Here is a 17,024-nt window from a genome sequence, read left to right as displayed (position 1 = left end):
CAATAAAAAGTGCATGGAACTTCACAAAAAAATGAGTTAAACAAAAAAAAAGTGTTGCTAATTATATACCTATGTACATAATCTCTTGTCCTATTAACTCACTTGATGAAGATTGGCATAGGATGAGGCTGGAGAAGGGACATTAACTCGATTAATTAAAGAGACACAACTATTTTCATATCGAGGAAAAAGATAAAAACGCTGGAACCAAATACTATACCTATAGATTTTACTAAACGTCTTGCTCCAGTCGATCCATTCCGTAAGTTCAACTTTTGTGGGCCATCAACGCCCACATTGCGTGCAACCTTCGGGCCCGGTACCGGTCCCGCCAGCGTGAATGGTAAACTCATCGAGACGTCCGAACCGTAGCCCACACGCTCAGGCAACACGTGGCAGTATCTCAGTACCTTGACCCTGTCCGGGGCAGCTACTAGCATAAAATCATTTCTCAGCAAATTCACTTAGCATTAAAAAGATGTGAACCAGCCAAAGGCGATGACGCATAACGTTAAACACGTGGTCTGGTTACCTGTTTTTGACTAGCTAAATGCTTAGAGCTTAACATTTTTTATCGAGCTGGGCAGCCTCGTGAAATTGGACCAAAACGCACGTTCCGACTCCCGGCACTCCGTTTCGAGACTGTGGACGTGACGGTGGAAGGTGCGGCTGACTGCTTGGTAAAAATGGGGTACTTTACCGTAAGCAACCTTTTCATTCTGATTCTGGTTGGGATGGCAAACGGCAACACTTGCAATGGACCAAATGGAGTAAGTAACCTATATCCACATATTCCTGATCATATTTTCATTTTTTTGGGGGGGGGAGTTTTAAAGACTTTTTCCCAAAATCATAATCCGAAAAAGAAACGACTGGTATGGCTGAAACTTCTCTGTCGTCCCAATATCGTTCGAACGCTAACAAGGATATTATCAAATCAAGCAGGAGACTGAAGCCCGGCCCTCTTTTTGTTTCGTGATTTTTTCTGCGAAAATTGTGGTCTTCAAAATGCCGTTTTCATGTGGCTAAGTGTCCTGTTGTAAGCTTGGTTTAATAAAAAAAATCAGCCAACCCGTCTGATTTACGTATCCACCTCTGTCAAGTCCCGTATCAAATTGTTTTTTAATCAATCAGAAGCCACTTTGCCTGGAGCCGCAATGCATCCGGACTACCGGCGACGTCTTGCGCGTCATGGATCTGGACGCGGACCCCTGCCAGGATTTCTACCAGTACGCGTGCGGTAACTTCGCCGAAGTCACGATGCGGCCGGACAGCGAGTCACGAAACACGCCTTTTAAAGTAACTCAGCGTCAAAACCGAAAAGTTGTGCAGAAGGTACAGTCTTCAGGTCTTGAGAAGTAACCTAGTACTAGTAGTGACAAATCCAGCGGATTTAACTTTTAGTTTGTTTAATTCGTATTGATATTGAAATCACCATCCTATAATATCAATCCCTACCACAGCAAGAACACTCCTCTATCTTTGGCCTTGATCCAGGGCCAAGTCCAGCAAGGAAACAGCTGTGTGGTGCAAACACTATTTGAAGGTCATGCTTGATTTTATCGATCCACCCATACTGAGAATTTCAAGACGTCTATTTTTGAAATCATACCCGAGTTATTAGTGAAAATACTGCGTATAGCTGCAAAAGGACTGAGTTGTACCGCCACCACGATTTACAAACAGCAAGCTTTCACCCCACTGTAAATTGGAACGTCCCCAGTTAATGCTAAGTCTCGACCGAAAATGTGAGTGTGTGTATGTGGCAGCAAAGAGCTTACTTTATTGGATGGAAATTCTTTTTCTCATTTTGGACGGGGATAAAAATGGCCAATCACGATGAATTTTACATTGCATTGACAGTTAGCTTATGAATCACTACTGAGAAGTCTACTGTGTGATTAACAAAGTTAAAGGAAGACGCTAGCGAAAATTATGGCGAGTTGAAGATAGTCAGTATAACAGAAACTAAGCGAAAAAAGCCCGAGCAATTCCACACACAAACTCGATCAAAATTGTTGTGAAGTTTATCAATATAATGGCGGAGTTTAATCGACTTTTTTCTAATAAAATTCACATTTATCGAAAGCATATTATATATTCTTCGTAATACTCGATTAAGGACGAAAATGTGTATCGCGTTTGTAATAGAAATGGCGTAAAAACTGAATATACCCTGCTGATTCCACAGATCGTTCCAATGGGGATGTTTTGGGCAGTTGTGCATTGAAAAGGAGCGCACTCTAAAACTGAACAAATTGATAGGGCGGCGGGCCGGGGCGGCTGAGTGCCCTAATTGTTTGAGCTCTATATCATACTAGATTTTGTTGAACCTTTGACCCACAATGCTGTGCGACGACTGTGTTTCCTGCATACATCCGACTGTTATTACAGAGCGAAATTATCATTAATTCTTTGTTATTATTTCTGTTTTTGTCCATTTCGATACAGCTCCTTGAAGCGGATGGAAACGAGTACAGAGGAGTTCGAAGTGAAGCTTTAGTCAAGGCTAAGACGTTTTTCAAGACATGCATGAATCAGACGTTCGAGGTGGAGAGGGGCATTGATAATTTTTTGGAAGTAAGATGTCGATGACAATTTGACGTATGATTCATGGAAACACTATACAGTATGTCCCCAAAAAGTGTCCGCACAAAACAGTCCCAAACCACATCAGCCTTTTTCACAGCACAGCTAACATAACATAATGATTAACGTAAGGAATTTGGTCACGTGTCCAAAAATGTTGTTGCGATCAATTGAACATTGTGCAGTGATGCGTGACTGAAATTAAATGAAACTCATGGGGTTTAGGCCAAGGATATAAGGAGTATCTGCACAATCAAAAAATCAAAAAATTGACTTTATGGTTTTGTAGTTATTTTAAAACTGGTCAGACGGACACTTTTTTGGGACATATTGTATGTTGCTTAATGAGACCCGTTGAAGGGTTTGTAGCATTGTTTTCCTCAATCTCTTGTTCACAGTGCACAAAATGCGTGTTGCATAGGCCTAGCGCATGTTCAGTAAGAGGAATGAACCACGTTGGCCAAAATATGGCGAAATGGAACCCAATCCAGCTCTTAATTCTTGCACTTTATCTCTTGTCACTTAGTGTATACATCGTACAATAGACGAGGTTCAAACCCCTATAAACTGGACGGAGGGCCATGACTGGTTTTCTTCAACACATTCAAAAATCATCTCAGTTTAACAAAGAAAATGCAAAACTAGAAACCACTCGGAGAGCTAAAAAAAAAAAAAACTCCGCCAAGGCTAAACAATTCCCTGCCATGTTGTCAGTACACCCCAAAGAAATTACTCGTATTAATGGTAAGAATCCTTAAAAACAAAATCATGGATCACTTTCAAAATCTAATAGATTTGTACCTGTACCAAGGACCACTCCTAAAAAGAATTTCACTGCAAAACAGTCAATAACTTTTTGAGTTATTTTGTTAACAGACAAGCCAACCAACCAACAAAACTGATAGAAACATAACCTCTACCTCCACGTGATGGTAATATGGCACCGAATATATATAGGCCTTGGATACATGGGGGGAAATGCAGCGGAATAGTCTAGACAAGCCGCGGGTACGCGCTTTTGGAACTGTCTAGATATAATTATGTATTGGCCCTGCACCAAGAATGATTTGCAGTGCCATTTGAACCTCAATTCAGTATTTCCAATAATATTTATAGTTCTTGGGTACCTGGACGTTCAGATTTTTTCTCTCTAATATAATTTACAGTTGTCCTTGAATTCAACAGGGTTTATTGCATATCAAAGGTGAATCCTGTGCACATGGGCAACACATCAGGTTGATTAGAACACCTGCGAATCCGTTTTAATTTTAAAGCGATTAGGTTGACATCCAGGTTAATCCCGGTCGCGCCGTGGGGTTGCTGCAGACCAGTGTACTTTCAAAAATCAGGGGGTAGGGGAGATTTCAACCTAACTGTCGGTGTTCAAGACGCACGTCAAATGTAAGGTTTGAGCTAATTCTGCTTGCATGGATTCTACCTCCATGTTTGAGTTAACTTATTTTCACTTTCAGAAGAAAGAAAAAAAAACAGAGTCGGAAGTAATCCCAAGACATTTGGCTGTTATTTCAATCCGTTTATGATCACGACCAACATTTATTAACCCCGCCGACTTGAAAAAAACTCCAATTGCAATCGATTGCAAACAGGGTGATTTCATCTAGGGTTCCCGGCATACACAAGGCATGCACTCATCTGGTTCAGGGCTCGGTACCTTGTTATTTTTCTTTATTTAAATATACTCAGTCGAATGCACTCAAAACGCCTGCTTGCGTCTAGTTCAAAACTGGTACCCAACACTTAATTGGTAACTTCAAAACAAAAGCCTCAAATTTCTGATTATTTTTTAATTAATGTTCAAATTCTCATTGTTTATGTCCGTATATGTTTATCCATCTCAGCTCGTACACTCCGTGGGCTTGCTGGACGACTCCTCCGTGCCTACTCCACCTGTCAGTTACCTGGCCAAGATCTATCAGCTTGGTATACAGCTGCTCTTTGCAATGAACGTCGGACCTGACGACAAAAACTCCAGTGTGAATGTATTCCACGTGAGTCCAGTCGGCCTTTTTTTTTTACTAGGCTAGTAGTAAAGCTATGCAACATACATGTCGCGTGATCACTGTGGCCTGCATGCTAGGCCGGTAGAGTCACAATGCTAAGCCAAGTCCGCGAAGAACTATTGTTGACCAATGGTTAACCATAGTTGGACTATCTTAGGCCAAGTTCGGGCAAGGACCATTAGTCGACTAGTGGTTGATTTGTTACGTATCTTACGCCTGCGCACTGGTAGCAACGCGAACGTCTCTAGTCAAACGCTGGTCAAAATGTCATCGCAAAACTTCTGGATCCTGGCTCTCTGCTAGCGTTATGAATGCGCGCGGCTATTGGTTACCAGCAAAGCAACCAACCCCAGTAGGCTGGTTCCAAATAGTCGACTAGCGTAGTCAACCATCGTCGACTAGACAGAGTTCGGGCAAACGTTAGTTAACCATTGGTCAACTATAGTCCTTGCGCGAACTTGGCCTATGTTGGCCCGAACTCTGTCTAGTCGACGATGGTTGACTACGCTATTCGACTATTTGGAACCAGCCTATGGGCTTGGTTGCATCGCTGGTTACCAATAGCCGCGCGCATTCATACCGTACAGCAGGGAGCCAGGATCCAGACGGAAGTTTTGCGATGACATTTTGACCAGCGTTTGACTAGAGACGTTCGCAAGTTGCTATTAGTGCGCGGGCGTAAGTTACGTCAAAAATCAACCACTAGTCGACTAGTGATACTTGCCCGAACTTGCTTCTAGCTGCAAGTTGCAGGTTCAAGTCAGAAAATTTACATTTTTATCTTCCCCCAGTACTGAATTTTCCCAACTGACCCATGCGAATTATGGTAATTGACTATACATTGTACTTGAACAAATAATAACGTCCAGTCAAACAACCAATCGGCTTTTGCGAGATATGGTAGACACGATAGGAGGGCGCTATTTGGAGTGGATAGCGCCCTCTATTGTGTCAATCATATCCCGAAAAGGCTCATCTGTCTGAATACTGACTGCACTGTTTTACGGCAGGCGATTTCAAACTTTTATAAACATGTATAATGTATTTCGAGTTCTTTCCTTATATTGTCCCTACTCCTCAAGGATGCCGAATCGTGTTGAATCGAGCTTGGTTAGGGTTAATAAATCTTGGTATTTTCTCTCTTTTTTATCTGTCTCTCTAGTTCCAGCAGTTTGGCCTTAATTTGTACCACCCTAGCTTCTATGAAGGCGATGTAAGTTTAATAGCCGAACGTAAGAGACGAATTTCAAATTGGAATTGAAACCGAGTTACTCGGGACTACGCCATTTTAGGACATTCAGTACCTTCTTTTTTATCTTCTCGTCTCAAGAAAAGACAGCACACAAGCCCTCGGTTGCAGTGCCAATTTGATATCGTCAGTAGCCTGTGGATTTATTTTAGATGTCCACTTTGTTTTAAATTAGCGATTCGCAATACAGTGCACTAGCGGAACCAAGCGTAGATGCAATTTTCAAAAATATACAGTCGCCATCTTCGCTGGTACCCACACAGCTCTCATTGGACTCTGAATAAAAAGGCCAATGGGCACCAATTAAAGTCGGTACACAAGTCATGTAACCAAGAAAATACATATGAGTTCGCATTTTGTTTTTTACTTCCTACATAATGACTCTCATACTTTGATTTCTGAACTTTTCTCAGACTAGTCGGCTAGACGCCTTCACTGAACAAGGCGTAACTATTCTGACCTTGCTTCTTGAATCGAGCGCAGGCATGGAGCCGGATCAGTCAGAGGCCGAAGCAAGATCGAGAATGGACGGCATTGTTGAGTTCGAGGGGGAAATGAGCAAGGTGAGGAGGAACAAAATGCTTCGATTTTTCCCCCAAGGAAATGAAATTCTCAAGGCAACCAGTGCACGTTACGCCATCTGCATGGGGCGTGACAAGTATGGTTGAATTTTCTATGAGCGCCGTCCGATCAGTTTGAGAGAAGTGAAACTGTGACCACACAATTGCCTACAGACCACTTTGACCATAGCTAAACATTTCTTCCCGTTGAACATCCACCAGAGATTCGCAACGTCAAAGTATTGCACCTGCTGGTAATACAAATTAAATTGCAAATTTCAACCGGCTGATTTTTTTTTTTTTTTGGTTCTCGGATAAATTCACAATGAATCCAACTCGAAATGGAGCTTAGGCCTTTACTGTGTCCCTCCCGGTCTTAAACGTATCACAATGTTTATTTTGTTGCCCAAAAAACTCGGTTATAATGTGTTCAAAAGTTAAACACAAAGTTTTACAGTGCAAGAAAATCTACAATACAAAGATAAAACAGAACGTGTTTGTGGGTAAACACCAGCTGTTTAGGCTGTTTGAAATGACTCTGTGGTAGATAATGACGTCATGATGATGCGACTTGAATTATCAACACATCCTGGAACAGGTTCATGTTAAAGTTACAACCAAATGCGACGTAAAGGTCCCTTTAATGTGACGCCACATGACTTGTAATGACGTCATCATGACATCACTTCAGTATTCACCTATAACACGTCCCTGTCTGCTAAGTGCCTATACAACTAAATCAGACTCGTACTTCAAACTAAAGTGTTTTAAACCATCCCAAATTGTAGATTTACGTCCCGTCCGCCAAACTCCAAGATAGCGAGTCAATCTACAACAAGATGACCTTGCAGCAGTTAGCGGACATGATGCCGGATTTCGACCTGCTCGGGTACATAACAGAGGTTTTCGGCAGAGATTTAGGCGGCGATCGAGAAGCGGTCGTCTATACCCCGGCCTACTTCAGGAAGCTGAACAATCTCATCAGAGACACTCCAGCAAGGTACGCATTGTTGCAGACTAGACTAGTGGACTCCCATAGACCTCGGTGCTTACGCGCACGTCCAAAAATTACTTCAAAATACAACTCTCCAAGGTTTTTGAGACACCTATCAAATTAAAGCTTATTTAATTATTTCTCAATTATTTCGGGACAATTCAACGACTTTTGGGGAAAATTCCATCCAACAATGATCATCCCTAAAATTGGTCATGCAGCCCATCGCCCTTGTGAAAAATGAAAAGTTTAGTGTAAGTTGTCAAATTTTCTTCACAACTCGCATTCGCTTGAACCGGTGTCATATGAAATCGGACTCTGTGAAAAAAACAGGACTCCTTTAACTGTCATGTAACTAGTCACTCTCCAAATTATCTTCATTAAAGCATGCGCAATATATACTACCAATGAGTCCGTATTTCAACGTCCCTAAATTTCTGCTACACCGGCCTTAACCTCGCCCCGGGTGTATTTGTTCGTGGATTACATTTTTTTTTGTAGATCTTGGGTGTCATTTCGAAGAGCTAAAAGAGCACAAAGTGAGATGGCTTTTAGAAGGGGCCTGCGGTGAAAAACGACAGGGGGCGCTCAGACCTAAGACATGATGACGTCACGCTTTGTTTACATGTGCGCTTTTCCCTATGGGAGCCAGGTGGGGACGATTGACTGGTGTCATATGAAAATCGGACTCTTTTTCCCTTTTATTGGTTAAACCCTCTCACGTGACCGGTCCCTCTCCTAATTATCTATACATGAGCATGCGCAATACCACCAATGAGTCCGTATTTCATAAAACCTAAATTCATGCTACACCGGCATTCACACCTGGCTCCCATAGGAAAGTTCTCATCTAAACAAAGCGTCACGTCATTATGTCTTAGGTCTATTGAAATGTACTCATGAGAAATCTCCGGGATGCTCTCTGTACTTTTGTAGGGTCCTGGAGGATTACAGCTTGCTGTCCATGACTCGGAAGTTCCTCAAGTACTTAACGAAGCCTTTCCGGGACGCCGAGTTAGAATTCGTGAGGGTCTTGACGGGCGCCACCGAGCGGCCGACGCTGCTTGAGCAGTGCATTCAAGAAACAGACCGCAACTTCGGCATGGTGACAGGAGCCCTGTTCGTGGAGCAGAAATCCTCCGAAGAGGCAAAGCGTAAGGTTGGTGGCGTTTACCTCCTTGGACTTTTGAACATGTAAAGTTCGTGTAGTGTCCTTGTCTATTGGTGTTTTTCTGTATTAAAAGCAACTTTAAAATTGTATAAGGGGCATTCGATGACAAGCTCTGCTTCTTCTGTACAGTTTCACCATTTTGTTGATAAAGTACCTTTTGTATTGATTACTATAATTAAAATATGTGACACTGTGGGAAATCAATGAACAATGAAAACACGAACAATGAACTATTGGAACCCAGAAGCGCCGTCTCACCAGGATTTTCATCCTGCAAAGATATAGGCCTTATTGACGTCATCCACCTGTTATGCATTGTTTACGTGTAAGACATAAAATGCACACAGATATTTGGGACAAGTTCATATGGACTCATCAGTACAATAAGCATCTCATCAACATTCACAAATACATTTCATTGGCACGTGACAAGCAAAAATTAAACCAAGCAAAAAGAGTACGGTTGTGATGTCGAGGGATTTTTGTTGTGTTTGTCAATACTCCCTTCGTAACTAGCCTCTTATTGGTAACTTAAGTGGCGCACTAGCTATCATCTACGAGACTCAAAACATCCGTTGTGTGCGCTTAAAGAAGAATAACATGAATTATTAACTCTCGGTTTCTCTGCTTGTTGTACACGAACACAGACAGAGGAAATTCTGCAGTACATCAGAGACACTTTCGTGGAAAATCTCCCACAAGTCAGTTGGATGGATAGCAAGGCTAAGTCCCTGTCAAAAGAAAAGGTCCAAGCCATGACGACCAAGATTGGTTTCCCAGACTTTATCCTGGATCCAGCTCTCTTGGATGCACTATATGAAGGGGTTAGTAAGGGAGACTTGTCTCATTCTTTTATTAAAGGGCCCATGCGATGTAAAACTGTTTAATACAATCATTGAAATGCAATTGTGTCTCATTCGGCTTATTTGTCGCTTCTCGTTTTGCAATTTTCGAGGCCTTTTTGGTTTTTATGCTCATGATAATTTCCATATTCATGAGCAAAAGTGTGATGTCATTTCAGGCAGAAACATCAATGTTACAGCCATATTAAATTTAGCACCAAAAAATTGCCAGAAGTTTGGATTTTGCTGTTAGGAATTTTATTTTCTTTGGTGATTCGTTGTGTCAGTACTTGGCAGCGTCTTCCTGAAAAACACATAACAGCAACAGTGCCCTCAGTTGTCCGGAAAAGTATGGACAATTTTTAATGTTTAAAGACTTGCACTTTTCATTAAAATCAACCAAAAAAGGAATGGCAAATAGTTTTCATACATTTTAGAGAAATAGAAAATTGCACAAATGTGTTCGAAAGAAAAATTCATCTCGTGGGTCCTTTAAGTCATCACATGTCGAAAAAAGGAACATATTAGGAGCGCTCCAGATGACAATTTATAGCTGTGTATTGAGGATTTTAATATTAATTTGATTTTTGGCTTTTCCTCACAGTTGCAGAAAAGCCTTTGTTTTTGTTCTGATTTGTTTTTTCTTTCTTCTTCTTGTTCCACACCCAAAATCCCCTAAACTTTGTGAACGATTTTTCTCTCTGGCACTTTTGCCATTAAACCTTGTCAAACATCATTCAAAGTTACCACAGGCCTAGTTTGTTTGTGCTCTTGTTCTTGTAAAATCACGCTTTACACAATACATTTACTGATTTTGTGTGGCCGTTTTACTTTGTGATCAGCAATTTGGCCCAAAGGGGAAAGGGATCCTACTAACCCATGCCTTTATCAACAAGTGGAGGGATACGCCCCTACCAAAACAAATATTGTCATGATGTTCGATGGAGAAACAGCCGTTTGTAAGGTGTCATTGTGTTGATTGTTTTACAGTTTGACGTTGTCAGTGACAGTGCGCTCCAGAATCATGTCAACTACAAGACCTATTTGTACAAGAATTCCTTAAAGATTGTCGACGCTCCAGTGGACAAGACCAAGTAATTATTGCATCGTTTCTGACAACTTTATTTGCCCAGGCTTTGGTACTGAATACCAACGAATGCTCAGTATTATTGAAACAAAACTCTGAAGTGTGTCATCAAATGCTCGTGCTATTGCGAGTTTTTGTGCCATTTATCTATGTTTTCTAAGAACTTGTCTTTAAACTGTACCGATAATATCTAATGGTGCTCTCAGTCGTATGTGGTCCTAGGCTAATACCGATTTTTATATTCACGAGAAAAATAGTGAAGTCATCTGAATTAAAACAGTGATGTAACCACGATATTAAACATGCTGGGGTACAGGCAAACATGAAACAAATAAGGCTGTTTCTTTGTTGGTTGAGTACATGGCATTTTGTCAACTTTTCATTAAAAATTTACTATTTCGGGATCTAAAGGGGATGTTCGTTATAGCCAAATAATTATATTGTAATGCACAATCACTATAACGAACAACCATTATAACGAATTTGTTTATGAACCCAATCATGTTCGTTATAATGATGTTCTACTGTTTGGGTGATTTTTCCGCCAAGGTGGGACCTCAGTCCGGGCAAAGTGGCAGCAACGTACGATCATTCTCGCAACGAATTGGCGTTTCCTTCGGGCATTCTGCAACCGCCGTTCTTCAGCACTGACCTGCCGACGTAAGTCTCTCGATACTCTTGGTTTCAAATTCCATTTCACTCAACCACGTAAAGACACTTTAGCCTTCACTGAGCATGCAAGGACTACAATCCCAGAAGATGAAGGATAAACCACCACACACATTGACCGGGGCATTGGATCATTCCACCCCAACCCCGCCCCATGGGGTAATTTCGTTAGGGGTAGGGGTAATTTTGTTAGGTTTTGATCATTCATGAGAGTTCTGATTATTTGGAATTCCTCCTTGGTTTGACTGTCAGTAAATAATTTTAAAAAAAAAAAAATATTCATTTTCTAACTTGGCTTGTTAATCAAATTCTTCTCAAAACCACCTGTCTTCTACCTTACATGGTGTATCTTCAAACGTCTCCCAAATGTTTGCTTTCGCTGTATAACGCGGCTGTGTATCTTGCCCCTTTACAGATCCATGGTTTTCGGAGCGATAGGCACCATCATGGCGCACGAGTTAACCCATGGCTTCGACACCCAGGGGCGACTGTACGACAAATATGGGCGTCTGAGGAGCTGGCTCTGGGGCAAGGCGGCATACAATGAGAAAACCGACTGCCTAGTCCGGCAATACTCACAATACCTCATAGGTGGTCAGAATGTAAGCATGCATACTTCGGATGTCCAACCCAATAAACCATTATAATACACAGAAAACATTCGTCTTGAAGTTCTGACTCGATTTACACTCCATCAAAAACGAAAGTCCCCCATTCATACTTTTTTTTATCTAACTCAAAACTACTGGGCACATCTTGCTCAAATTACGATTGATCAGTACAGAAATTCCGTAGCAATCCAGCCATACTCTTTGTTTGGCCCAAAACAGTGATAATGTGTACAAAATTATGCAATTTATGACAAATGGTACCAAAAAAGTTGCACTTTTGTATATGTGCAAGGTGAGGGTGAACCACAACTTGTAAATACAAAAGTGCAACTGTTTTCGGTATCATCTGTCATAATTTGCATAAATTCGTACACATTGTCAAAGTTTTTGGCCAAATAAAGAGTATGGCTGGATTGCTACTGAACCTTTGTACTTATAAGTCGTTATTTGAGCGAGAGGTGCTCAGTAGTTTTTTGAGATAGACAAAAAAAAGTATTGGAAGGGGAGACTTTCTTTTTTAGTTGAGTGTACTTAATTGCACTTGTCCGTTATGATACTTTAAGCTTGAAGGGGAATTTTTTATATCACACCTGACAATGATTCTTTAGTTGAAAGAGGAAATAAATGTGTGTGATGATTGATTGTTTTATTGATTTATAAAGCTTAAAGTATTTGAAATATTTTTAATCAAATCTTTCTACTGTATTTCCAGCGTTTTCTCAAATATAACAAATTGTTTTAATTTCTATTCCACCATTGACCATAACATTAAGTTTGCGATGGCTACCGGAACTTGCAATTAAAAAAATTCAGCAATCCGTAGACTTGATTGAGTCGCACATTGTGCTAGAATGTTTCCACGGTCTATGATTTAAAAAGAAAATTTATCTTAATGACACGATCAGGTGGACGGCACGAAGACGCTTGATGAGAACATCGCAGACAACGGCGGACTTAAGATCGCCTTCCTGGCCTATCAGAAATGGCGCAGAGACAACGAGGACGGCTTTGAGTTGCCTCTGAATCTGACGGCTAACCAAGAGTTCTTCCTCGGCTTGGGGCAGGCCTGGTGTAGCGACTACACACCGCAATCAGCACTGAATTTCTTGCAAACAGACACCCATGCCCCTGAGAGATACAGGTAAGGATGATCGCTGGTACTCGGCGCCCATCTTTGTCGGTTAAGTCATAGAGCTAGGAACCATAGAGCTAGGACCGGGTCCTAGCTCTATGGTTAAGTACATGGCATTTTGTCGACGTTTCATATACAACGAACACCGCTACAACGAACACCGCTATAACGAACATTTGGCTATAAGGACTCCCGAAATAGTGACGAATTGTAGTAAAATTTACTATTTCGGGAGCTTGGGGCAGGCCTGGTGTAGCGACTTCACACCGCAATCAGCTGGTGACGAATTGTAGGCTTTGAGCTCTCATTTAACAGTTGTTTTGTTATCACTGCCACGAGGTCATCATCACTTCCAATATTGTAAACGCTTTGTGAAGCATTTATTTCCTTCACACAGGCATGCAACTTAAAGGAAGCCTAAACTCAATGGTCGCGTACGCGTTCCTTCAAGATCGCGCAAGGCATGATGGGAAACAACATGGCGCAGCAAGATCGTACCAATGGGGAACGAGGTTGGCTTAAAAGTGACAAAAGACGAAATGCCAAGGCTTCCTAAGACACTTTGTACAGTGTTTCGCGATTTTTAATGGCAAACATGGGAATTGACATCAGCTGTTCCGATGAAAAGTTGCATGCCTGTTCCACAAGATCATTTGGTGACATTAATAAGCGGTCACACTCGCTCTGGTGCTAGTTCACGAGAAGCAAATTGTGCATATCCAAAATCCTAGAATATGATGATGAGCCACCCTTTGGGTAATGTGTTCTGAGGTTTGGTTTGGCGAATTAAAAAAAAAATAAAGTAAAAAAAACTAATATTAATATGGTAAGTCATTAAAACAAATAATAGACTGGCATAGCTTACGATAAATAAAACGGATTTAGGGAACCCAATCTGAAACGGCCGTCTGGTGAATGAGGCTTTGATGGTATATTTTTCTCTGTTTTAGGGTCATCGGGATGGTGTCCAACCTGCCAGGTTTCAGCGAGGCCTTCCGGTGTGCGGCGGACACTCCCATGAACCCGGCTGAGAAATGTGAAGTTTGGTAGGCCTTGTCGGCGTCCTCTTGACAGCGATATTTTTTTTATAATGTCGACATTTAAGTCAGTTTTATTGTACTCAATAGGTACCACAAGCACTTGTAGTTTTCTTGTGGAGTACACTAGTCTTCTTCTCAAGTATATTGTTTTGTGTTTTTTTTTGTTTTTTTACTTTTAGTTAGATTATCATCCCTGATTTTAAGGGAATGTACAACATTTGCTTTTGCTGAAATTTTCAGAAATAAATGAATTTGGAGGATCAGTATGTTATAGCAAATATTGTTAAATTGACTTGTTTCACGTTTTGGGCTTGTAGATGCTTGGAAAACCAAGAAAACCAATCATGTTCTTGTAATCTGTTTCCCTGACCCCACTTAAGATGAATCGGAACAATTTATAGACTTTGGGGAATTGTAATGTCAGAGAATCAATCTAGAAGGCTTGTACCCCTACACAGGTGTGTAATCAATTGCAAAGAAAATGCGGAAAAAACTAATTAGGAAAATTTAGGAGCCGTTTTTAAAAAAAAGCAAGTTTTCTCGATTTTTGTATTTTTGCAAATGTTGTATCTTTCCCTTAAAGGGTGTGAATTGAGACCATCCAATGTTCCAAATGAGGTTTGGGTTTTTGCCTGATGAAGGGAACAACGTGCAAACTCTGTACACACTGTGAAGTTATTTCTAGAATAATTATATTTCTGAGAACCAAGGTGTTTACTGAACATTTCCAGTCGTATGCTCAGACTGTCAGGAGAAATTTGTACCAGTGTTCAAAGATTTTTTGCCATTTTTTAAATTTAATTCAACAACTGCCTTTCGATGCCGATAAAGTTAACAACCCTCTATCAATGAATCCTTGTTAAATGCAACGAAAAAAAATAGTTCGACTATTATATCTGCCTTTGTTTGTATTCTTTTGTTTCGTATACACTCACCTATTGGTTATCATCTGAGATTGTTACCGTGAATAAACCTTAATACATACAAATTATAAACACAGTCTGCATGGTTTTTTTATACTCTACTTTAAAAAAATACTATATATTGCCATTGTATAAATAAAATAAAAGAATCTGAGTGCTGAATGTGTTAACAATCGTTAAGTCAGTAATATACTGAGTGTGGATTGAGTACCGACAGAGTTAGCTCAATCTTGATTTGCTATTACGTCCGGAATGGTAATCATCGGGTGCACGCTCATGTTTGAAATCGCTGCCTGATAGCGGAGCGGGTAAGTCTCCCAATTCGCCTTAGATGTTTCCCATAGAAGGCCCTGATGCGACGCTGCGTGGCGGCATACAGTATCGGGTCCAGACAGGAGTTGAAGAGCCGCAGCAGGTGGAATGTGGAAAAAAGGGTTGGGCTACTGCAGGTTGGACAGAAAGACACGATAAATAAGAAGTAGATGCAATAAGGGAGATAGCATACGGCTAGTGCCGCTACCAGGCAGATGACGGTGATAGTAGGCCGGATATACCGGCTTCTGAGTAGCTGGGACCGGGTGTCCACATCTGGCGAGTCAAAGGCGTGGAAAGGAGGACTCAGTCGAGTTTCCGAGCTCGTGTCGTCCCTGCGAGCGATTAAAGTGGAGGGCTCGTTGATCTTACCGACAGACATCTGGGAGAGAAACTCGGTGGAAGGGTGTTGCCGCGTGGCCAAGGTCCACCGTACCCGAGCACTGATGGTACGTGGGCCAACCCGTCGGTGACCCCTTAGTTTCTTCCTCAGAAGCACCAGGAATCGCACGCTGCACCCCGTCACGAAGGTGAATGGTATCAGGACGTAGACGATGTTACTGAACTGGTTGTACTGTAGGTTGTTGGTGTTGGGAGACAGGCAATACATGGTGTAGTCGATGTCTGGGTCTGCTGGACTAAGGTTCCAGAGTATGTTCTCCGTCACGCATAGGACTGCAGTCAGCAACCAGCACAGGGCGATCGTTAGGTTGACTGAGCGGCGTGTCTGGATGGCCAAGTACCGCGGGTAATCCCGGGAAACAAGTAGGTAACGGTCAAAGCAGATAGCGGCAACCAGGAGCGGCCCCAACGGCACAATCAGATTGCCAATGCTGACAAAAATACGACAGCCTATCTCTCCCAGAGACCAGTTTGAGCTGAGGAAAGTCCCCAGCGTGCCCGATGTGATGATGAGACCCACGCACAGGTCCGAGCAGGATAGAGCGAGGATCAGCATGTTGCTGGGCTTCTCCCGCAGTCCACGGTCGTAGAGAAACGCCACTATAGTCGCACCGTTGCCGAACACAGCCACGAACGCGGAGAAAGCTAGCATGACATATTTGACCACATAGTTGGTAACGTCGTCTTGATTGTCTCCCGGTCCCTCGTGCCCGCCATCTTCAAACCCACCGGTAGAATTTCCAACAATTCCAGCCATCTCCGTGTGATGCGACATGATGGAGATTTTGCCGAAGCAGCTCGGCGATTCGCATGCCTGACGCTAAATGTCCTATGTGCGCGTTTTTGTAAGCGTACGGTTATTATGAGAAGACATCCAAGAGGCGAACTTGAACTTTAGTCAGTGTACGGCTGTTTCGTGCCGAATCTAGTTAGGAAGCTTTTTTTCGGCAAGTTAAATATTTACATTGGTTTGGCCAAGTCCGCTTCCTATTTTTCCCGGCTGCCTCTTTTTTTTCAATCATTGGTTTTTAATCAATCATTTCCAATTTATTTACTTATATATTTATTTTTTGTTTTCCAGCAAAATTGTAGCAATGTACGCAAGTTTGGAATCTGTTACAGCTCATTTGGACACAACAGTATCCGCTAACTTTAAAGAGTCAAGAAAATGGAAGAGTCCATCTTGGAAAATCCTAGTCTGGCTCCCAGACCAAAAGATTCTGACTATTTCTGATGAATCTTACGGTTACCTGACCTACAATTTAGACGTCAGAGCGTCGGGGAATTGTTGGGTCAGGGAGCCCGACTAGGAAAATCCGCCATCTTGAAAAAGAAAACAAAAGGGACCCTTCCTCCCTCTAAAAAAAAAAAAAAAACCGGACGAGAATCCATTTCTTTTACTTGGCCTTATATGCGCTGCAA

At 41.8% G+C, this 17,024-nt stretch overlaps 2 protein-coding genes across 2 annotated transcripts; one reads left to right on the top strand and one right to left on the bottom strand.

The window, feature by feature from the left end:
* The first annotated feature begins 331 nt into the window (after nucleotides 1-331).
* LOC119723656 (endothelin-converting enzyme 1-like) lies at nucleotides 332-14,009 on the top strand. The gene is made up of 14 exons (XM_038194436.1): nucleotides 332-770; nucleotides 1,135-1,335; nucleotides 2,452-2,580; nucleotides 4,449-4,598; nucleotides 5,773-5,823; nucleotides 6,273-6,422; nucleotides 7,208-7,419; nucleotides 8,350-8,572; nucleotides 9,232-9,408; nucleotides 10,417-10,520; nucleotides 11,063-11,173; nucleotides 11,598-11,784; nucleotides 12,699-12,934; nucleotides 13,876-14,009. Exons 1-14 carry the CDS (start codon nucleotides 687-689, stop codon nucleotides 13,973-13,975), a joined length of 2,115 nt encoding a protein of 704 aa, XP_038050364.1. The 5' UTR covers nucleotides 332-686; the 3' UTR covers nucleotides 13,976-14,009.
* A 1,153-nt stretch (nucleotides 14,010-15,162) lies between these two features.
* On the bottom strand, nucleotides 15,163-16,377 carry LOC119723998 (probable G-protein coupled receptor No9). Its single transcript, XM_038194919.1, has one exon. It carries the CDS (start codon nucleotides 16,375-16,377, stop codon nucleotides 15,163-15,165), a length of 1,215 nt encoding a protein of 404 aa, XP_038050847.1.
* Between the last annotated feature and the right edge of the window lie 647 nt (nucleotides 16,378-17,024).

Source organism: Patiria miniata, unplaced genomic scaffold, assembly GCF_015706575.1.
Source record: "Patiria miniata isolate m_02_andy unplaced genomic scaffold, ASM1570657v1 HiC_scaffold_17, whole genome shotgun sequence".
Lineage (NCBI taxonomy): Eukaryota > Metazoa > Echinodermata > Asteroidea > Valvatida > Asterinidae > Patiria > Patiria miniata.
Note: the sequence above shows the minus strand (reverse complement) of the source record. Positions and strands in the feature narration are given on the sequence as shown.

Bases quoted from the DNA above. Each gene is read 5' to 3' on its own strand.
- LOC119723656 (XM_038194436.1), top strand. From the start codon at position 687: ATGGGGTACTTTACCGTAAGCAACCTTTTCATTCTGATTCTGGTTGGG. The intron at 2,581-4,448 runs GTAAGATGTCGA...TATCCATCTCAG, and splicing joins GCATTGATAATTTTTTGGAA to CTCGTACACTCCGTGGGCTT. The intron at 8,573-9,231 runs GTTGGTGGCGTT...ACACGAACACAG, and splicing joins CCGAAGAGGCAAAGCGTAAG to ACAGAGGAAATTCTGCAGTA.
- LOC119723998 (XM_038194919.1), bottom strand. From the start codon at position 16,377: ATGTCGCATCACACGGAGATGGCTGGAATTGTTGGAAATTCTACCGGT.